Source organism: Oncorhynchus mykiss, chromosome 13, assembly GCF_057628025.1.
Source record: "Oncorhynchus mykiss isolate SJ-2025 chromosome 13, ASM5762802v1, whole genome shotgun sequence".
NCBI classification, from domain to species: Eukaryota; Metazoa; Chordata; class Actinopteri; order Salmoniformes; family Salmonidae; genus Oncorhynchus; species Oncorhynchus mykiss.
In genome coordinates, this window is record NC_143034.1 from 16268776 (window position 1) to 16292589 (window position 23814).

At 44.4% G+C, this 23814-nt stretch overlaps 1 protein-coding gene across 1 annotated transcript in view; it reads left to right on the forward strand.

Moving 5' to 3' along the window:
* slit1b (slit homolog 1b (Drosophila)) overlaps nt 1-17267 on the forward strand; it is a 124805-nt gene extending 107538 nt beyond the window's left edge. The window contains exons 27-38 of the mRNA XM_090195419.1: nt 471-595; nt 1685-1779; nt 2180-2319; nt 6899-6992; nt 7070-7207; nt 7693-7921; nt 9264-9394; nt 12885-13039; nt 13225-13355; nt 13569-13768; nt 14911-15158; nt 15723-17267. Of these exons, the coding sequence (XP_090051545.1) occupies nt 471-595; nt 1685-1779; nt 2180-2319; nt 6899-6992; nt 7070-7207; nt 7693-7921; nt 9264-9394; nt 12885-13039; nt 13225-13355; nt 13569-13768; nt 14911-15158; nt 15723-15970 (1934 nt within the window). The 3' untranslated portion in view covers nt 15971-17267. The remainder of the gene's footprint in view (nt 1-470; nt 596-1684; nt 1780-2179; nt 2320-6898; nt 6993-7069; nt 7208-7692; nt 7922-9263; nt 9395-12884; nt 13040-13224; nt 13356-13568; nt 13769-14910; nt 15159-15722) is intronic.
* The last annotated feature ends 6547 nt before the right edge of the window (nt 17268-23814 follow it).

The following is a 23814-nucleotide window of genomic DNA, read 5'->3' on the forward strand; positions in this document are numbered from 1 at the left end:
GCTAGTAGGGACCCCAGAAAGATGACGTCAGCCAGTAGGGACCCCAGAAAGATGGAGCCAGCTAGTAGGGACCCCAGAAAGATGGCGTCAGCTAGTAGGGACCCCAGAAAGATGGAGCCAGCTAGTAGGGACCCCAGAAAGATGACGTCAGCTAGTAGGGACCCCAGAAAGATGGAGCCAGCTAGTAGGGACCCCAGAAAGATGGCGTCAGCTAGTAGGGACCCCAGAAAGATGGAGCCAGCTAGTAGGGACCCCAGAAAGATGACGTCAGCTAGTAGGGACCCCAGAAAGATGGCGTCAGCTAGTAGGGACCCCAGAAAGATGGCATCAGCTAGTAGGGACCCCAGAAAGATGGAGCCAGCTAGTAGGGACCCCAGAAAGATGGAGCCAGCTAGTAGGGACCCCAGAAAGATGACGTCAGCTAGTAGGGACCCCAGTCAAATTCCAGTTGTTCTTCTCTCCGTCCCCAGGTCCAGTGGAGACGTCTGTCCAGGCTAAGTGTAGTCCATGTGTGTCTGGGCCCTGTCAGAACCACGGTGTGTGTCAGTCTGACCCTGTAGAACTCTACACATGTGTGTGTGCACCCGGCTTCACGGTAAGAACCCACCACTGTCCCCAATCATAGCAGAACACTGATCTATTCAACTAATCCAGTTATACACAGTGAGATAAACCTGCACCCAATATAACAGGATATGACTGGATGGAGTGATTTTTATGTCACTCTAAAATCCTCTAAAATGTATTATTATAGTAGAGAATACCCTATTGAAAATAGTATTAAAATATATTATTATAGTAGAGAATACCCTATTGAAAATAGTATTAAAATGTGTTATTATAGTAGAGAATACCCTAATGAAAATAGTCATAAAATATATTATTATAGTAGAGAATACCCTAATGAAAATAGTAATAAAATATATTATTATAGTAGAGGGTAGCCTAGTGGTTAGAGGGGGCGGCAGGGTAGCCTAGTGGTTAGAGCGTTGGACTGGAAGGTTGCAAGTTCAAACCCCCGAGCTGACAAGGTACAAATCTGTCGTTCTGCCCCTGAACAAGGCAGTTAACCCACTGTTCCTAGGCCGTCATTGAAAATAAGAATTTGTTCTTAACTGACTTGCCTAGTTAAATAAAGGTAAAATAAAAAAATAAAAAATAAAGAGAATACCCTATTGAAAATAGTATTAAAATATATTATTATAGTAGAGAATACCCTATTGAAAATAGTATTAAAATATATTATTATAGTAGAGAATACCCTATTGAAAATAGTATTAAAATATATTATTATAGTAGAGAATACCCTATTGAAAATAGTATTAAAATATATTATTATAGTAGAGAATACCCTATTGAAAATAGTATTAAAATATATTATTATAGTAGAGAATACCCTATTGAAAATAGTATTAAAATATATTATTATAGTAGAGAATACCCTATTGAAAATAGTATTAAAATATATTATTATAGTAGAGAATACCCTATTGAAAATAGTATTAAAATATATTATTATAGTAGAGAATACCCTATTGAAAATAGTATTAAAATATATTATTATAGTAGAGAATACCCTATTGAAAATAGTATTAAAATATATTATTATAGTAGAGAATACCCTATTGAAAATAGTAATGTATATAATCCACAGATATAATGAAAGTGTGTGTGTGTTTTACAGGGTAAATACTGTGAGACTCCAGTGGATGTGTGTGCCAGTAACCCATGCACAAATGGAGGAACCTGCATCAGTGACGAACAGACAAGGAGATTCAGGTAACACATATACACACACACACACACACACACACACACACACTGGGTCCACACTACACACACATATACAAACACACACTGGGCCCACTCTATACACACACACATAAACACACCCATATACACACACACACACAGGGGCACAACTTTCGCTACGGACGGTGAGAACATCCCCCCCCTACACACACAGTTTTATCATTGGAATGTGATTCTGTTTAAATACAGAGACAACGGTGTGCTTTAGAACCATGTGGATGCCTCTGAGTGGTCATGTAGGCTGTTAGGAATGTTCATCTGACTGGATAATTATCATTTTTAAAATGATGGTCTAAAACCAAAGTTGCGCCCCTACACATACACACACATACATAAACACACACTGACCAGTCTTTCCCCTCTCCAGTTGTTCATGCCTGGTGGGTTTCCATGGATCGTTCTGTGAGGTGGATGTAGATGACTGTGAGGACCACGGATGTGAGAATGGTGCAACCTGTGTGGACGGAGTAGGCAACTACACCTGCTTCTGTCCTCCCTTCTACATTGGTATGATATATAGACATTCCATAGAGATTCTATTGACATTCTCTAGACATTGTCTCTAAACATTCTAAAGACATTTTCTCTAGACATTCTCTCTAAACATTCTAGACATTTTCTCTAGACATTTTAAAGACATTCTCTCTAGACATTCTCTCGACATTCTAAAGACATTCTCTCTAGACATTTTAAAAACTTTCTCTCTAGACATTGTAAAGACATTCTCTCTAGCCATTTTAAAGACATTCTCTCTAGACATGTTAAAGACATTCTCTCTAGACAATCTCTCTAGACAATTTAAAGACATTCTCTCTAGACATTGTAAAGACATTCTCTCTAGACAATCTCTCTAGACAATTTAAAGACATTCTCTCTAGGCATTCTCTCTAGGCATTCTCTCTAGGCATTCTCTCTAGACATTCTCTCTAGACATTCTCTCTAGACATTCTCTCTAGACATTCTCTCTAGACATTCTCTCTAGACATTCTCTCTAGGCATTCTCTCTAGGCATTCTCTCTAGGCATTCTCTCATGACATTCTATAGACATTCTCTCTAGACATTCTATAGACATTCTCTATTGACATTCTTTAGACATTCTCTCAGGACATTCTTTAGACATTCTCTCAGGACATTCTCTCAGGACATTCTATAGACATTCTCAGGACATTCTTTAGACATTCTCTCAGGACATTCTTTAGACATTCTCTCAGGACATTCGATAGACATTCTCTCAGGACATTCTATAGACATTCTCTCAGGACATTCTATAGACATTCTCTCAGGACATTCTTTAGACGTTCTCTCAGGACATTCTATAGACATTCTCTCAGGACATTCTATAGACATTCTCTCAGGACATTCTTTAGACATTCTCTCAGGACATTCTCTCAGGACATTCTATAGACATTCTCAGGACATTCTTTAGACATTCTCTCAGGACATTCTTTAGACATTCTCTCAGGACATTCGATAGACATTCTCTCAGGACATTTGATAGACATTCTCTCAGGACATTCTATAGACATTCTCTCAGGACATTCTATAGACATTCTCTCAGGACATTCTTTAGACATTCTCTCAGGACATTCTATAGACATTCTCTCAGGACATTCTATAGACATTCTCTCAGGACATTCTATAGACATTCTCTCAGGACATTCTATAGACATTCTCTCAGGACATTCTATAGACATTCTCTCAGGACATTCTATAGACATTCTCTCAGGACATTCTATAGACATTCTCTCAGGACATTCTATAGACATTCTCTCAGGACATTCTATAGACATTCTCTCAGGACATTCTATAGACATTCTCTCAGGACATTCTATAGACATTCTCTCAGGACATTCTATAGACATTCTCTCAGGACATTCTATAGACATTCTCTCAGGACATTCTTTAGACATTCTCTCAGGACATTCTATAGACATTCTCTCAGGACATTCTATAGACATTCTCTCAGGACATTCTATAGACATTCTCTCAGGACATTCTATAGACATTCTCTCAGGACATTCTTTAGACATTCTCTCAGGACATTCTATAGACATTCTCTCAGGACATTCTTTAGACATTCTCTCAGGACATTCTATAGACATTCTCTCAGGACATTCTTTAGACATTCTCTCAGGACATTCTATAGACATTCTCTCAGGACATTCTATAGACATTCTCTCAGGACATTCTATAGACATTCTCTCAGGACATTCTTTAGACATTCTCTCAGGACATTCTATAGACATTCTCTCAGGACATTCTTTAGACATTCTCTCAGGACATTCTATAGACATTCTCTCAGGACATTCTATAGACATTCTCTCAGGACATTCTATAGACATTCTCTCAGGACATTCTTTAGACATTCTCTCAGGACATTCTATAGACATTCTCTCAGGACATTCTTTAGACATTCTCTCAGGACATTCTATAGACATTCTCTCAGGACATTCTATAGACATTCTCTCAGGACATTCTTTAGACATTCTCTCAGGACATTCTATAGACATTCTCTCAGGACATTCTATAGACATTCTCTCAGGACATTCTCTCAGGACATTCTATAGACATTCTCTCAGGACATTCTATAGACATTCTCTCAGGACATTCTCTCAGGACATTCTATAGACATTCTCTCAGGACATTCTCTCAGGACATTCTATAGACATTCTCTCAGGACATTCTATAGACATTCTCAGGACATTCTATAGACATTCTCTCAGGACATTCTATAGACATTCTCTCAGGACATTCTATAGACATTCTCTCAGGACATTCTATAGACATTCTCTCAGGACATTCTATAGACATTCTCTCAGGACATTCTATAGACATTCTCTCAGGACATTCTATAGACATTCTCTCAGGACATTCTATAGACATTCTCTCAGGACATTCTATAGACATTCTCTCAGGACATTCTATAGACATTCTCTCAGGACATTCTATAGACATTCTCTCAGGACATTCTATAGACATTCTCTCAGGACATTCTATAGACATTCTCTCAGGACATTCTATAGACATTCTCTCAGGACATTCTATAGACATTCTCCCAGGACATTCTCTCAGGACATTCTATAGACATTCTCTCAGGACATTCTATAGACATTCTCTCAGGACATTCTATAGACATTCTCTCAGGACATTCTATAGACATTCTCTCAGGACATTCTATAGACATTCTCTCAGGACATTCTATAGACATTCTCTCAGGACATTCTTTAGACATTCTCTCAGGACATTCTATAGACATTCTCTCAGGACATTCTATAGACATTCTCTCAGGACATTCTATAGACATTCTCTCAGGACATTCTATAGACATTCTCTCAGGACATTCTTTAGACATTCTCTCAGGACATTCTATAGACATTCTCTCAGGACATTCTATAGACATTCTCTCAGGACATTCTATAGACATTCTCTCAGGACATTCTATAGACATTCTCTCAGGACATTCTATAGACATTCTCTCAGGACATTCTATAGACATTCTCTCAGGACATTCTATAGACATTCTCTCAGGACATTCTATAGACATTCTCTCAGGACATTCTATAGACATTCTCTCAGGACATTCTATAGACATTCTCTCAGGACATTCTATAGACATTCTCTCAGGACATTCTATAGACATTCTCTCAGGACATTCTATAGACATTCTCTCAGGACATTCTATAGACATTCTCTCAGGACATTCTATAGACATTCTCTCAGGACATTCTATAGACATTCTCTCAGGACATTCTATAGACATTCTCTCAGGACATTCTATAGACATTCTCTCAGGACATTCTATAGACATTCTCTCAGGACATTCTATAGACATTCTCTCAGGACATTCTATAGACATTCTCTCAGGACATTCTATAGACATTCTCTCAGGACATTCTATAGACATTCTCTCAGGACATTCTATAGACATTCTCTCAGGACATTCTATAGACATTCTCTCAGGACATTCTATAGACATTCTCTCAGGACATTCTATAGACATTCTCTCAGGACATTCTATAGACATTCTCTCAGGACATTCTATAGACATTCTCTCAGGACATTCTATAGACATTCTCTCAGGACATTCTATAGACATTCTCTCAGGACATTCTATAGACATTCTCTCAGGACATTCTATAGACATTCTCTCAGGACATTCTATAGACATTCTCTCAGGACATTCTATAGACATTCTCTCAGGACATTCTATAGACATTCTCTCAGGACATTCTATAGACATTCTCTCAGGACATTCTATAGACATTCTCTCAGGACATTCTATAGACATTCTCTCAGGACATTCTATAGACATTCTCTCAGGACATTCTTTAGACATTCTCTCAGGACATTCTATAGACATTCTCTCAGGACATTCTATAGACATTCTCTCAGGACATTCTATAGACATTCTCTCAGGACATTCTATAGACATTCTCTCAGGACATTCTATAGACATTCTCTCAGGACATTCTATAGACATTCTCTCAGGACATTCTATAGACATTCTCTCAGGACATTCTATAGACATTCTCTCAGGACATTCTATAGACATTCTCTCAGGACATTCTATAGACATTCTCTCAGGACATTCTATAGACATTCTCTCAGGACATTCTATAGACATTCTATAGACAAAACAACTGTGGCACATAATATATAGATATATTACTTTCATAAAGATCATTTTGAATTGATAATAATTTAAAACTAAACATCTCTATGTCTCGCTCCTCCTTACTCTCTCTCTCTCTGTCTCTCTCTCTCTCTCTCTCTCTCTCTCTCTCTTCTCTCTCTCTCTCTCTCTCTCTCTCTCTCTCTCTCTCTCTCTCTCTTCTCTCTCTCTCTCTCTCTCTCTCTCTCTCTCTCTCTCTCTCTCTCTCTCTCTCTCTCTCTCTCTCTCTCTCTCTCTCTCTCTCTCTCTCTCTCTCTCTCTCTCTCTCTCTCTCTCTCTCTCTCTCTCTCTCTCTCTCTCTCTCTCTCTTCTCTCTCTCTCTCTCTCTCTCTCTCTCTCTCTCTCTCTCTCTCTCTCTCTCTCTCTCTCTCTCTCTCTCTCTCTCTCTCTCTCTCTCTCTCTCTCTCTCTCAGGGTTGTTGTGTGAGGAAGAGGAGGATGTGTGCTCTCCTGGTAGAAACCCCTGTCAGCAACACTCTACCTGCAGCAGCACCACTACAGGCCCCAGGTGACTACACACAGACGCACACACAGACGCACACACACACTGGTACACATGTTCATGTTCTACATGTGTGTGTCCAGGTGTGTGTGTGCCCCAGGCTTCGTGGGGGGTGACTGCAGTGTGAACTATGATGAGTGTGAGGATCAGGACTGTCAGAATGGAGCGGTGTGTGTGGACCAGGTGGATGGATACACCTGCACCTGCCCTCAGGGGTACAGGTAAGACACACACACACACAGGTGTAAATGTGGAAACTATTAGTGCCCTTAGATGTGTCATAATAAGTTGGTCTCTCCTTGTCTCAGTACTGTCGTACATAAGAGGTGGGTTCATTAAGGGTTCAGTTTGAGGGCCAACATGTTAACAATTTCAGTTGAACAATTTGAATGAACATTCCTAAATGTTACATTAGCACATTTTTTTTATGGATTACTGTGGATTTTATAAGTGCAATTGATTTCTATTCTTACAACATGAAATAGAAACACACACGTTCACAGCACACTACCTTCTCAGACTGGAACACAGAACAAGTGGAATGTGTTAGTTAATGTTTACAGACTATTTCCCTTGTGGAACACCCCTCAGGACTCCAGATGTCTGCATGCTTTGCTCAGGCGTTAGGGCCAGATCTTAGTCCTTACATACCTTATGTCGTATGTTGTGGTCCGTAGTAATTCTCCCCCCCTCTTCCGCCCCCTAGTGGTGTGTTGTGTGAGGTGCCACCTCCTCCTCCATCTCCCTGTGAGCGGGCTCGCTGTCAGAACAGCGCCCCCTGTGTGGACAGAGGCGGTACTGCGCTGTGCCAGTGTCTGCCGGGGTTCGAGGGTGTGCGTTGTGAGAAGCTGGTCAGTGTGAACTTCGTGAATAGAGATTCTTACCTACAGCTGTCTGACCTGAAGAACTGGCCTCAGGCCAACATCACACTGCAGGTAATCACACACACACACACACACACACACACACACATACACACACACACACTCCTGCTGCACTGAGCGAGCTAACTGAAGCTCACGTAAGCCTACTCTTTTGCCTCGTGCAAGTGTTGATGATAAATGAGAGGCCACTTTTTTTATGAAAATCTGTGAATATTTGGCCAAGGGAATATTTCTGGTTGGTCTCGGGGAAGAGTCAGGAAGGGAGGCTTTTCAACAGGTTTGAGTGAAGTAGCAGCACAGATGTTGAATGAGAAACTAATGAGCATGGAGAGTCTCACAAGTTTGATGAAATGAATGACCTCATATCTGTCAGTCTAATACGGTTATTTTCATACTTTTGTAGCTCTTCATTAAACACACACCTTTTGTAAGTAGTTAACTGTCCTCTCCAAGTTTATCTGGAATTTAGCCTGAAAGGATTTGACAAATGTGATTGGTTGATGATATAACATTTGCCCAGGTCTCGTCTTGTACTTCGCAGAATATAAGATCTCAACAATGATTGGAGAAGTGTTTAACATCACCAGCACCACGTCCTTATCATATAGTCTCTTATCCTTATCATATAGTATCTTATCCTTATCATATAGTCATCATATAGTCTCTTCTACTTATCATATAGTCTCTTATCCTTATCATATAGTCTCTTGTCCTTATCATATAGTCATCATATAGTCTCTTGTCCTTATCATATAGTCTCTTGTCCTTATCATATAGTCTCTTGTCCTTATCATATAGTCTCTTGTCCTTATCATATAGTCTCTTATCCTTATCATATAGTCATCATATAGTCTATTGTACTTATCATATAGTCATCATATAGCCTCTTGTCCTTATCATATAGTCTCTTGTCCTTATCATATAGTCTCTTGTACTTATCATATAGTCATCATGTCGTCTCTTGTCCTTATCATATAGTTTCTTGTCCTTATCATATAGTCTCTTGTCATTATCATATAGTCTCTTGTCCTTATCATATAGTCTCTTGTCCTTATCATATAGTCTCTTGTCATCATATAGTCTCTTGTCCTTATCATATAGTCTCTTGTCCTTATCATATAGTCTCTAGGCCTTATCATATAGTCTCTAGGCCTTATCATATAGTCTCTTGTCCTTATCATATAGTCTCTAGGCCTTGTCATAAGAGCAAAATGCGTGACTGTCCCGCACATTCCAGGACATGCAATCACCCTAATGCGCACACACACACACGCCCACACAACCACACACACGCCCACACACATGCCCACATAGACATAGATGGGCATACACACACAGAGGAAAACACACGTGTGCGCACACACACACATTCTGACCTGTGTGTGTTCCCCAGGTGTCGACAGCGGAGGATAACGGTATCCTGCTGTATAATGGAGACAACAAGCCAATGGCTGTGGAGCTCCATGAGGGACATGTTCGAGTCAGCTATGACCCTGGTAGTCAGCCTGGACACACTATCTACAGGTACACACACTATCTACAGGTACATACACTATCATCAGGTACACACACTATCTACAGGAACACACACTATCTACAGGTACATACACTATCATCAGGTACACACACTATCTACAGGAACACACACTATCTACAGGTACATACACTATCATCAGGTACACACACTATCTACAGGAACACACACTATCTACAGGAACACACACTATCTACAGGAACACACACTATCTACAGGAACACACACTATCTACAGGTACACACACTATCTACAGGTACACACACTATCTACAGGAACACACACTATCTACAGGTACACACACTATCTACAGGAACACACACTATCTACAGGTACACACACTATCTACAGGTACACACACTATCTATAGGTACACACACTATCTACAGGAACACACACTATCTACAGGTACACACACTATCTATAGGTACACACACTATCTATAGGTACACACACTATCTATAGGTACACACACTATCTATAGGTACACACACTATCTATAGGTACACACACTATCTATAGGTACACACACTATCTACAGGAACACACACTATCTACAGGTACACACACTATCTATAGGTACACACACTATCTATAGGTACACACACTATCTATAGGTACACACACTATCTATAGGTACACACACTATCTATAGGTACACACACTATCTATAGGTACACACACTATCTATAGGTACACACACTATCTATAGGTACACACACTATCTATAGGTACACACACTATCTATAGGTACACACACTATCTATAGGTTATATTTACACTACCGTTCAAAAGTTTGGGGTCACTTAGACATTTCCTTGTTTTTGAAAGAAAAGCAAATTGTTTGTCTATTAAAATGGCAGTCTCTATGGGGGAGCCTTAGGGTTCAATTCTTGGACCGACTCTCTTCTCTGTAAACATCAATGATGTCGTTCTTGTTGCTGGTGATTCTCTGATCCACCTCTACCCCGACGACACCATTCTGTATACTTCTGGCCCTTCTTTGGACACTGTGTTAACAACCCTCCAGACGAGCTTCAATGCCATACAACTCTCCTTCCGTGGCCTCCAATTGCTCTTAAATGCAAGTAAAACTAAATGCATGCTCTTCAACCGATCGCTGCCCGCACCTACCCACCTGTCCAACATCACTACTCTGGACGGTTCTAACTTAGAATATGTGGACAACTACAAATACCTAGGTGTCTGGTTAGACTGTAAACTCTCCTTTCAGACTCACATCAAACATCTCCAATCCCAAATTAAATCTAGAATTGGCTTCCTATTTCGCAACAAAGCCTCCTTCATTCATGCTGCCAAACATACCCTCGTAAAACTGACCATCCTACCGATCCTCGACTTCGGCGATGTAATTTACAAAATAGCCTCCAACACTCTACTCAATAAATTGGATGCAGTCTATCACAGTGCAATCCATTTTGTCACCAAAGCCCCATATACTACCCACCACTGCGACCTGTATGCTCTCGTTGGCTGGCCCTCGCTTCATACTCGTCGCCAAACCCACTGGCTCCAGGTCATCTACAAGACCCTGCTAGGTAAAGTCCCCCCTTATCTCAGCTCGCTGGTCACCATAGCATCTCCCACCTGTAGCACACGCTCCAGCAGGTATATCTCTCTAGTCACCCCCAAAACGAATTCTTCCTTTGGCCGCCTCTCCTTCCAGTTCTCTGCTGCCTATGACTGGAACGAACTACAAAAATCTATGAAACTGGAAACACTGATCTCCCTCACTAGCTTTAAGCACCAACTGTCAGAGCAGCGCACAGATTACTGCACCTGTACATAGCCCACCTATAATTTAGCCCAAACAACTACCTCTTTCCCTACTGTATTTAATTAATTTATTTATTTTGCTCCTTTGTACCCCATTATTTTTATTTCTACCTTGCACATTCTTCTACTGCAAATCTACCATTCCAGTGTTTTACTTGCTATATTGTATTTACTTTGCCACCATGGCCTTTTTTTTGCCTTTACCTCCCTTATCTCATCTCACTTGCTCACATTGTATATAGACTTATTTTTCTACTGTATTATTGACTGTATGTTTGTTTTACTCCTGTGTCGTTGTATGTGTCGAACTGCTGTGCTTTATCTTGGCCAGGTCGCAGTTGTAAATGAGAACTTGTTCTCAACTATCCAACCTGGTTAAATAAAGGTGAAATAAATAAATAAATACAAAAATAACATCAAATTGAACAGAAATACAGTGTAGACATTGTTAATGTTGTAAATGACTCTTGTAGCTGGAAACGGCTGAGGCCCTTTATCAGCAACCATCACTCCTGTGTTCCAGTGGCACGTTGTGTTAGCTAATCCAAGTTTATCATTATAGAAGGCTAATTGATCATTAGAAAACCCTTTTGCAATTATGTTAGCACAGCTGAAAACTGTTGTTCTGATTAAAGAAGCAATGAAAATGGCCTTCATTAGACTAGTTGAGTGTCTGGAGCAACAGCATTTGTGGGTTTGATTACAGGCTCAAAATGGCTAGAAACAAAAAACTTTCTTCTGAAACTCGTCAGTCTATTCTTGTTCTGAGAAATGAAGGCTATTTCATGTGAGAAGAACCCAAGAAACTGAAGAACTCATACAACACTGTGTACTACTCCCTTCACAGAACAGCGCAAACTGTCTCTAACCAGTGGGAGGCCCCGGTACACAACTGAGCAAGATGACAAGTACATTAGTGTCTAGTTTGAGAAACACCAGTCTCAAAGTCAACAGTGAAGAGGCGACTCCAGGATGCTGGCCTTCTAGGCAGAGATGCAAAGAAAAAGTCACATCTCAGACTGGCCAATAAAAATAAAAAATTAAGATGGGCAAAAGAACACAGACACTGGACAGAGGAAGACTGGAAAAAAGTGTTATGGACAGACGAATCTAAGTTTGAGGTGTTCGGATCACAAAGAAGAACATTTGTGAGATGCAGAAAAAATGAAAAGATGCTGGAGGAGTGCTTGATGCCGTCCGGACGGCGCTACCCTATGGACGGCGCTAAATTGGAGCCAATTTCCAGGACAATGACCCAAAGCACAGCTCCAAACTATGCAATAACTATTTAGGGAATTCTGGAATTCTGTCTATAATGGAGTGGCCAGCACAGTCACCGGATCTCAACCCTATTGAGCTATTGTGGCAGCAGCTTGACTGTACGGTACGTAGAAGTGCCCATCAAAGGTCTGCAGGGCTGTAATTGCTGCAGATGGAGAATTATTTGACGAAAGCAAAGTTTGAAGGACACACACACACACACACACACACACACACACACACACACACACACACACACCTATAACATGTTATATACACACACACATTACATACAGGTACACACACACACACACGCCAACGTCATCTACATTCTATTCACAAACACCGACTATCACAACATACTAAAATATCACCGCCACCTAACCTCTGACCTCTAATCCCTGACCTCTGGTGTTGCCGTAGTGCTGAGACGGTGAACGACGGGCGTTTCCATACGGTAGAGCTGGTGACCTTTGACAGGATGGTGAACCTGTCTGTGGACGGGGGTGCGCCCACCACTCTGGACAGTCTGGGTGGGGTCCCACCTCTGTCTGGAGAGGCACCGCTATACGTGGGGGGTAAGACACACACAACCTCAGCTGAGAGCTAGGTTCAGGCCCTAACCCACCCTATTACATATTAATGTCCAGGTCTCCTCTCCTCTCCCTCACTCTCTTTCTCTCTCTCCACTCTATTCTCTACTCCCAACCTATATATCCTTTCACTCCCTCTCTCTCTCCCTCCCTCTCTCCCTCCTCTCCAGGTATGCCAGAGAAGATGTCCTACTCCTCTCTGAGTCTCTTCCAGCCCCTCAACTCCTCCAGTTTCCACGGCTGCATCAGGAATCTGTACATCAACCACGAGCTGCAGGACTTCACCCAGACCACTATGAAGGTATGGTGGGAGACGGGGAGGAACATTCTGGTAACTTATCCAAAATTCACAGGTTTTCCAGAAATCCCAGTTGGAATATTCCCAGAAACCTAGGTGTGAGAAGTTGGAGAAATATTTATTTTTGTATTTTATTTCTGAAGCTAAAGACACATTTTCACACTGCGTTGATAATAACGTTTTTTTTTCTAATTCTAATTGTTTGATGTGCTGAAGCCGGGGGTGGTGCCAGGATGCCAGCCCTGCAGGAAACTGTTCTGCCTCCATGGAGTGTGCCAACCGGATGGTGCCCAGGGACCCCTCTGCCACTGCCAGCCTGACTGGGGTGGGCTACACTGCGATCAGCCAATCGGAGGAGGCCTTGTTGGGGGAGATGTTGCCCCGGCAACCGCGGCTAACCCATGCCAGGGGAATAAGTAAGTGAGACAGGAGAGTGAGTGATAAAGGGTTGTAGTCTGTTATGGTTTATAGTGGGTCTATGTGGCTTGTTATCTTGTGTTTTATCATGTTGATTTATTTTGGGGGTAACTCATTAATTGTATGGTTTAATTGATTATGTTGTCCGAGTCCCAGCTTTTGTATTTTCCCCACTGTATTTTTCTAATAGCATCTTTCTCTTCCTCTCCCTCCATTTCTCCCACTCCCTCCTTTTCTCCTTCCCCCTCTCCCTCCATTTCTCCCACTCCCTCCTTTTCTCCTTCACCCTCTCCCTCCATTTCTCCCACTCCCTCCTGTTCTCCCTCCCCCTTTCCCTCCTGTTCTCCCTCCCCCTTTCCCTCCATTTTTTCCCTCCCCATTTCCCTTCATTTCTCCCTCCCCCTTTCCCTCCATTTCTCCCTTTCCCTCCATTTCTCCCTCCCCCTCTCCCTCCATTTCTCCCACTCCCTCCTTTTCTCCCTCCTCCTGTTCTCCCTCCCCCTTTCCCTCCATTTTTCCCTCCCCATTTCCCTCCATTTCTCCCTCCCCCTTTCCCTCCATTTCTCCCTCCCCCTTTCCCTCCATTTCTCCCTCCCCATTTCCCTCCATTTCTCCCTCCCCCTTTCCCTCCATTTCTCCCTTTCCCTCCATTTCTCCCTCCCCCTTTCCCTCCATTTCTCCCTCCCCCTTTCCCTCCATTTCTCCCTCCCCCTCTCCCTCCCCCTTTCCCTCAATGTATCCCTCCCCCTTTCCCTCCTGTTCTCCCTCCCCCTTTCCCTCCTGTTCTCCCTCCCCCTTTCCCTCCATTTCTCCCTCCCCCTTTCCCTCCATTTCTCCCTCCCCCTTTCCCCCTCCCCCTCTCCCTCCATTTCTCCCCCCCTCCCTCCATTTCTCCCCCCCTTTCCCTCCCCCTTTCCCTCAATTTCTCCCTCCCCCTTTCCCTCCTGTTCTCCCTCCCCCTTTCCCTCCTGTTCTCCCTCCCCCTTTCCCTCCATTTCTCCCTCCCCTCCATTTCTCCTTTCCCTCCATTTCTCCCTCCCCCTTTCCCTCCATTTCTCCCTCCCCTCCATTTCTCCCTCCCCCTTTCCCTCCTGTTCTCCCTCTCTACCTCCCCCTCCATTTCTCCCTCCATCTCTCCCAGGTGTGTGAGGGGTGTGTGTGTGATTCAGGATGTTCAGTCGTACAGGTGTGAGTGTGAGGAGGGCTGGCACGCCACCTTGTGTAATCAACAGGGGGAGCTAACAGCACTAGTAGTACCAGCAGTGCCAGAAGGACCAACCAAGCCGTGTTCAGTGCTGCTCTGCCAACATGGCCACTGTCAGCTGACTGAGGGAGGAGCGACCTACTGTCTCTGTGACACGGGATACACCGGGGACACATGCGACACAGGTAAGGATGGAGGGAGAAGATAGGAGGAGGGGGGACAGGTACGAGAGAGAGAACCTGTGATACAGGTTATGACCGAGGGGGAGAGGTGTGGAGGGAGGAGGGAGTGTGTGTTTGACAGGGAGAGACATTGGAACACTCGGTCGCATTGCGCCATTGTTGAGTGTTCTCAAGACGTCTTGGAAATACGATGCCATTGCTACATTAGGCAAACAATTAGTAGGAATCAACTTTGCCATCATTATTATGCCGTCAAATTTACTTTAGACAAATGTCATTAGCTAGCAATGTTCCTAAAAAAATGTGCTAGCAAAAATGTGGTGCTTTCCCTTCACTCTTAGCTAGCTAGCCTACATTTAAAGTCAATCGGATGACATCACAATGATGACAAACAAATGAACTTTAGACATAATGTTGATAAGCGCCAACTGAGAATGTATTGAGAAGAAAGTGGTCGGACACCAGTCCTCAAGAGAACATTCAAAACAACGATACATGAATAACCACTACTGTGTTTGATCATGTCCCACTACTCAGCCTCTTTAACCTCTGTCCTCTAACCTCTAGTTGAATCAGCGTGTCGCGGCGAGGCGGTGCGTGACTTCCACCGGGTGCCACGTGGCCACGCCAACTGCCAGACGACGCGGCCCTTCTCCTGGGTGGAGTGTCGGGGGGGCTGCCAGGGGGGCGGGGCGGCGTGCTGCGCCCCACTGAGGGTACGACGCCGGCGCTACACCTTCGAGTGTGACGACGGAAGTTCCTTCACACAGGACGTGGAGAAAGCAGTGGAGTGCGGCTGCAAGGAGTGTGTGTAGAGTCGTTGAGGTACTACACACACGTGGGCAGCGCAGTCAGCCGAAGAGGAGTTACTGAACACACTGTGGGAAAGTATATATATATATAAAACATGGACATTGTCTGTGTGTTGTGGACAACAGTGTTTGTAATATAGGACAGTTCTTCCCTGGCAAGGACGGCCAACCAACACGAAACCAACCAACCTCATCTTCATCATCTTCATCTACCTAAAGAAAGTCAACTGTGGTCTCACATTAGTAATGTTACATTGAAAGGTCATTCTTTGGATTTATACTGTATTGTACACCACTTTATCCATGTGCTCAAATCATTGTAAAATGGAGGAACCTGTGTGATGCATGGCAGCCATGTTGGCAACAGGAAAACGTTGAGACACTTCTCTAGTTTCTTCCTGTTAAATGAGAAACTGCTGCTCTTTTTTGCTAGTTTACCATTTAATCTGTGTATCTTTTCACTGGGCTGCAATGCCAGTTTGCCCTCTAGTGGCCGGTCTTATAAAGAGGATGTTTGAAGGTTCAGATGGGGGAAGGGGGTGCATTTGAGAGAACAGCTGAGGCCCTTTGGCCTACTTTAAAGAGGTGGGGGCCCTTTGGCCTACTTTAAAGAGCCTTTTGGAGGCTCTGTGCCAGTTTGATTTTAGCCAGAATCTTCTTTAACATTCGTCATGGTAATTGGTTATAATTGTATCATTGAGTAAAACCCGCCTCCTATCCCTCTCTGGTCCAATCAGTCTCCTTCTACCACATCAGCAGTATTATGAAATTCAACACAAATGTAGCTTTGATAATATTTTATTTATATTGTTGTAAAACTAAAACAGAAAGGTACATAACGTTTGTTTAACTTTTACATTTTTTGCTTAGATTGTTTTTATTACTTAGTGTCATGTAGCCTAATGTAGCCCTTTGATTATGATACAAAACACTTAACAGATTGTAATATATATCATTTCATTTGGACACAGTATTTTTATATGTTGAAATGGAAAAAAGGGTGTTTGAATCCTGGCATGGGAGAGACTACACAGGCGTTGTATTGGGTCTGTAGACTGAAGCAACATCTTGCTGTTCTTCTCTACTGCCTGATGTAAAGCTGCCAAAACCAGTCAGCCAACCTATTGTCAGTCTAATACACAGTGTCGTCACGGCGATGTTAAATGACTGTGATGTCATGGTTCTTATTACATGTTGTCTACCTACTTGGTGAATATAATATCATCAATGATTTGCTTCAGATTATGTGTAGTGATGTTTTATTTATTTCAATAAAAGACATGATTTTCTCTCTTCCACCGTGAACGTGTTGTCATTTTTCTCCGTGGCCTTTGACCTGGATGTGTGTGACCTTTACCCTGAACATGTCAGTTCAGTGTTTTGTGCAGGGGAGAGAAATTGTCACGGAGTCTATGAGCTATGACAGATCTTAGTTAATCACCCCTGAAGAGAGTGATGGGGAAAGAGGGAGAATGACTGAGTGGAGGACAACCAAAGCAAATGAAAGGAGGAGGAGTGGGGGAGATGGAGGACAGGATAGAAAGAGGGAAAGGAGAGGGGACGAGAGAAAGCCAGAAGAGGAGTTAGAAAGATCAGTCTTGTTCCCTGGCAGTGTCTCGGGGAGAGAGAGATCAGCCTTGTTCCCTGGCAGTGTCTCGGGGAGAGAGAGGAGAGAGAGAGAAAGATCAGCCTTGTTCCCTGGCAGTGTCTCGGGAGAGGAGAGAGAGAAAGATCAGCCTGGTTCCCTGGCAGTGTCTCGGGAGAGGAGAGAAAGATCAGCCTTGTTCCCTGGCAGTGTCTCGGGAGAGGAGAGAGAGAAAGATCAGCCTGGTTCCCTGGCAGTGTCTCGGGAGAGAGAGCAGCCTTGTTCCCTGGCAGTGTATCGGGGAGAGGAGAGAGAGAGCAGCCTTGTTCCCTGGCAGTGTCTCGGGAGAGGAGAGCGAGAGAACAGCCTTGTTCCCTGGCAGTGTCTCGTGGAGAGGAGAGAAAGATCAGCCTTGTTCCCTGGCAGTGTATCGGGGAGAGGAGAGAGTGAGCAGCCTTGTTCCCTGGCAGTGTCTTGTGGGGCCGTAGGGTAAAACCCTCCCAAACCCTTGAGTTCAGGCTGTTTAATGAAACTGTGATTTATATGGAACCTGAACCATAAACCATAATATATCCCCCTCTGTGTGATTGGTTCAGCCAGGCCCCTACCACCCCCTGTGAAAGCTCGGAGACACACACACACACACGCTAAAGCATACGAACACAGGCACACACACAAACGCGTACACACACACACCCTCCCCCTCGCCCCTTCACCAGCATCTGCACCCCTTCCCCCTCTCTTTAAAGAGAGATCAAATCATACTACCCCCCCCCCTCCCCCAATACCAATAAATCCCACTGACTACCATATTCAGAGAGGAAAGATCCACACACAAAAAATAAAATAGTCTCCCCCTGAAAACAGGTTTTAATATCCAGTCCGCTGTATAGTCTTATTTGCTGCTTCCAGCCTGTCCTGTATTGGCTGGCTACTGTCACAGTGAACACTAACACACATTTCCCTGCTTCCAGCCTGTCCTGTTGTGGTGGGCTACTGTCACAGCGAACGCTAACACACATTTCCCTGCGTCCAGCCTGTCCTGTTGTGGCTGGCTACTGTCACAGCGAACACTAACACACATTTCCCTGCGTCCAGCCTGTCCTGTAGTGGCTGGCTACTGTCACAGCGAACGCTAACACACATTTCCCTGCGTCCAGCCTGTCCTGTTGTGGTGGGCTACTGTCACAGTGAACACTAACACACATTTCCCTGCGTCCAGCCTGTCCTGTTGTGGCTGGCTACTGTCACAGCGAACACTAACACACATTTCCCTGCGTCCAGCCTGTCCTGTAGTGGTGGGCTACTGTCACAGCGAACACTAACACACATTTCCCTGCGTCCAGCCTGTCCTGTAGTGGCTGGCTACTGTCACAGCGAACACTAACACACATTTCCCTGCGTCCAGCCTGTCCTGTTGTGGTGGGCTACTGTCACAGAGAACGCTAACACACATTTCCCTGCGTCCAGCCTGTCCTGTTGTGGTGGGCTACTGTCACAGTGAACACTAACACACATTTCCCTGCGTCCAGCCTGTCCTGTTGTGGCTGGCTACTGTCACAGCGAACGCTAACACACATTTCCCTGCGTCCAGCCTGTCCTGTAGTGGCTGGCTACTGTCACAGCGAACACTAACACACATTTCCCTGCGTCCAGCCTGTCCTGTTGTGGTGGGCTACTGTCACAGAGAACGCTAACACACATTTCCCTGCGTCCAGCCTGTCCTGTTGTGGTGGGCTACTGTCACAGCGAACACTAACACACATTTCACTGCGTCCAGCCTGTCCTGTTGTGGTGGGCTACTGTCACAGCGAACGCTAACACACATTTCCCTGCGTCCAGCCTGTCCTGTAGTGGTGGGCTACTGTCACAGCGAACGCTAACACACATTTCCCTGCGTCCAGCCTGTCCTGTTGTGGTGGGCTACTGTCACAGCGAACGCTAACACACATTTCCCTGCGTCCAGCCTGTCCTGTAGTGGTGGGCTACTGTCACAGCGAACGCTAACACACATTTCCCTGCGTCCAGCCTGTCCTGTAGTGGTGGGCTACTGTCACAGCGAACACTAACACACATTTCCCTGCGTCCAGCCTGTCCTGTAGTGGCTGGCTACTGTCACAGCGAACACTAACACACATTTCACTGCGTCCAGCCTGTCCTGTTGTGGTGGGCTACTGTCACAGTGAACACTAACACACATTTCCCTGCGTCCAGCCTGTCCTGTAGTGGCTGGCTACTGTCACAGCGAACGCTAACACACATTTCCCTGCGTCCAGCCTGTCCTGTTGTGGTGGGCTACTGTCACAGCGAACGCTAACACACATTTCCCTGCGTCCAGCCTGTCCTGTAGTGGCTGGCTACTGTCACAGCGAACACTAACACACATTTCACTGCGTCCAGCCTGTCCTGTAGTGGTGGGCTACTGTCACAGCGAACGCTAACACACATTTCCCTGCGTCCAGTGTACAATGGACCAGTAGAGACGGTGTGTGTGATAACTATCCAGAATAGAGAAGTTGTTACACTCTGAGACTAAAGGGTTCTTTGGCTGTCCCCATAGGAGAACCCTTTGAAGAATCCATTTGGGTATCTATGGAAAGGATTCTACACAGAACCCAAACGGGTTCTCCTATATGGGGAGAGCCAAAGAACCCTTTTAGGTTCTAGATACAGCCTTTTGTTTCTGAGTGTTGATACCATAGCGCTGGATGGCAGTATATCACCACACACCTCTCTGATGAACTACTAGAGTATAGTGAACTAGGGAACACAATGAAATATACCAAATTGATATAGTTTTAACTAAGCATAGTCTATCTTGATCTAGGAGCTCTGTAGCATATAAACACATATTGTATTACTTATGTAGTCATACAGCCAAGGGCATCTTATATATGGGCCCAAAGGGCTCTGGTCAACAGTAGTGCCCTATATAGGGAATAGGATGCCATTTGAGATCAAGACTTAATCTTTATTTTCATCTAAGAGCTTTGTAGATATTTGCATTTATAAATGTATTACTAACATATTAACACAGACAACAGTATATTTCGTGTGGTTATTCGAAAAAGGGGAAAATGGTGATTGGAGATTTTGTCTTAGCAGTGGATTTTAATCATGAAATATGTACTTATGCTACTTTCCTAATGTATCCATTATAAAATCATATATAATTATAACAATAATTATACAAATAAGTATTACAATTCTAACAATAAATATAACTAATCCAGTGTAAGAATGTACTACGATCCAGAGATATTTTCATGACAACAGAAGACTCATTTAACATGCTATACCTGATAATACTCTGGTATCCATAGTTACCAGCGTAGGGCAGCTGGGAATGTCTGGGAGAAAACGTTACAAAAGCACCAATACAACACACACATTTTGATGATCAAATATCGAACTGTCATCATATTGAACAATGTTAATGATGGGGGAAAGTGTGAGTCTGAAATAACTCCTCTCTTTACTTGTCTATCTCTATCCCTCGCTCTCTTCATTCCTTCATCTAGTCAGACTCTGGTCCTCTCTATCCTTGTCTATCTCTATCCCTCTCTCTCTTCCTTCCTTCATCTAGTCTGACTCTGGTCCTCTCTTTCCTTGTCTATCTCTATCCCTCTCTCTTCATTCCTTCATCTAGTCTGACTCTGGTCCTCTCATCTAGTCTGACTCTGGTCCTCTCTTTCCTTGTCTATCTCTATCCCTCTCTCTCTTCATTCCTTCATCTAGTCTGACTCTGGTCCTCTCTATCCTTGTCTATCTCTATCCCTCTCTCTCTTCATTCCTTCATCTAGTCTGACTCTGGTCCTCTCATCTAGTCTGACTCTGGTCCTCTCATCTAGTCTGACTCTGGTCCTCTCATATAGTCTGACTCTGGTCCTCTCTTTCCTTGTCTATCTCTATCCCTCTCTCTCTTCATTCCTTCATCTAGTCAGACTCTGGTCCTCTCATCTAGTCAGACTCTGGTCCTCTCTATCCTTGTCTATCTCTATCCCTCTTTCTCTTCATTCCTTCATCTAGTCTGACTCTGGTCCTCTCTATCCTTGTCTATCTCTATCCCTCTCTCTCTTCATTCCTTCATCTAGTCTGACTCTGGTCCTCTCATCTAGTCCGACTCTGGTCCTCTCATCTAGTCGGACTCTGGTCCTCTCATCTAGTCTGACTCTGGTCCTCTCATCTAGTCTGACTCTGGTCCTCTCTATCCTTGTCTATCTCTATCCCTCTCTCTCTTCATTCCTTCATCTAGTCTGACTCTGGTCCTCTCATCTAGTCCGACTCTGGGCCTCTCATCTAGTCCGACTCTGGTCCTCTCATCTAGTCTGACTCTGGTCCTCTCATCTAGTCCGACTCTGGGCCTCTCATCTAGTCCGACTCTGGTCCTCTCATCTAGTCTGACTCTGGTCCTCTCATCTAGTCCGACTCTGGGCCTCTCATCTAGTCCGACTCTGGTCCTCTCATCTAGTCCGACTCTGGGCCTCTCATCTAGTCCGACTCTGGGCCTCTCATCTAGTCCGACTCTGGTCCTCTCATCTAGTCCGACTCTGGGCCTCTCATCTAGTCCGACTCTGGGCCTCTCATCTAGTCTGACTCTGGTCCTCTCATCTAGTCAGACTCTGGTCCTCTCATCTAGTCTGACTCTGGTCCTCTCATCTAGTCTGACTCTGGTCCTCTCATCTAGTCAGACTCTGGTCCTCTCATCTAGTCTGACTCTGGTCCTCTCATCTAGTCAGACTCTGGTCCTCTCATCTAGTCTGACTCTGGTCCTCTCATCTAGTCTGACTCTGGTCCTCTCATCTAGTTAGACTCTGGTCCTCTCATCTAGTCAGACTCTGGTCCTCTCATCTAGTCTGACTCTGGTCCTCTCATCTAGTCCGACTCTGGTCCTCTCATCTAGTCTGACTCTGGTCCTCTCATCTAGTCTGACTCTGGTCCTCTCATCTAGTCTGACTCTGGTCCTCTCATCTAGTCCGACTCTGGTTCTCTCATCTAGTCTGACTCTGGTCCTCTCATCTAGTCCGACTCTGGTCCTCTCATCTAGTCTGACTCTGGTCCTCTCATCTAGTCCGACTCTGGTCCTCTCATCTAGTCTGACTCTGGTCCTCTCATCTAGTCAGACTCTGGTCCTCTCATCTAGTCCGACTCTGGTCCTCTCTTTCCTTGTCTATCTCTATCCCTCTCTCTCTTCATTCCTTCATCTAGTCTGACTCTGGTCCTCTCATCTAGTCGGACTCTGGGCCTCACATCTAGTCGGACTCTGGGCCTCTCATCTAGTCGGACTCTGGGCCTCTCATCTAGTCGGACTCTGGGCCTCTCATCTAGTCTGACTCTGGGCCTCTCATCCTTCATCTAGTCGGACTCTGGTCCTCTCATCTAGTCGGACTCTGGTCCTCTCATCTAGTCTGACTCTGGTCCTCTCATCTAGTCTGACTCTGGGCCTCTCATCTTGTCTGACTCTGGGCCTCTCATCTTGTCTGACTCTGGGCCTCTCATCTAGTCTGACTCTGGTCCTCTCATCTAGTCCGACTCTGGTCCTTCATCTAGTCCAACTCTGGTCCTCTTGTCCTTCATCTAGTCCAACTCTGGTCCTTTCATCCTTCATCTAGTCTGACTCTGTTCCTCTCATCCATGGGCTGACTGCAGTAGGCCTCTCCCCTTTCCTTCTCTCTCTTCTCCCCTCTTTTCTCCTCCTCTACTCCTCTCATATTCTCCACTCTGCAGCTCTACACAGAGCAGATGTCCTTTCATTGATATGATCATGGTTAGTGCTCTCCTGGTACCCATCATCAGCCTGCCTGCCCTTCCACATACACACACACAGCTGCCCGCTGACTGCATTGCTCTGCCACACACAGGCCCCAAAGGCTATTTACAGTAGGTGATTTGAGAGAACGGTGAAAGGAGACAACAGGAGGGATAAATTGGGATGTAGGACAAAGGGGTAGAAAGAGATGAAGAGAGAGATGAAGAGAGAGAGAGAGAGAGAGAGATAGAAAGATGAAGAGAGAGAGAGATGAAGAGAGAGAGAGATGGAGAGAGGGAGATGGAGAGAGAGAGATGGAGAGAGAGAGAGATGGAGAGAGAGACAGATGGAGAGAGAGAGGGGGGGATGGAGAGAGAGAGAGAGAGGGAGATGAAGAGAAGGAGATGAAGGAGAGAGAGAGAGAGCTGGAGAGAGAGAGAGAGAGGGAGAGGGAGATGGAGAGAAGGAGATGAAGGAGAGAGAGAGAGAGCTGGAGAGAGAGAGAGAGAGAGA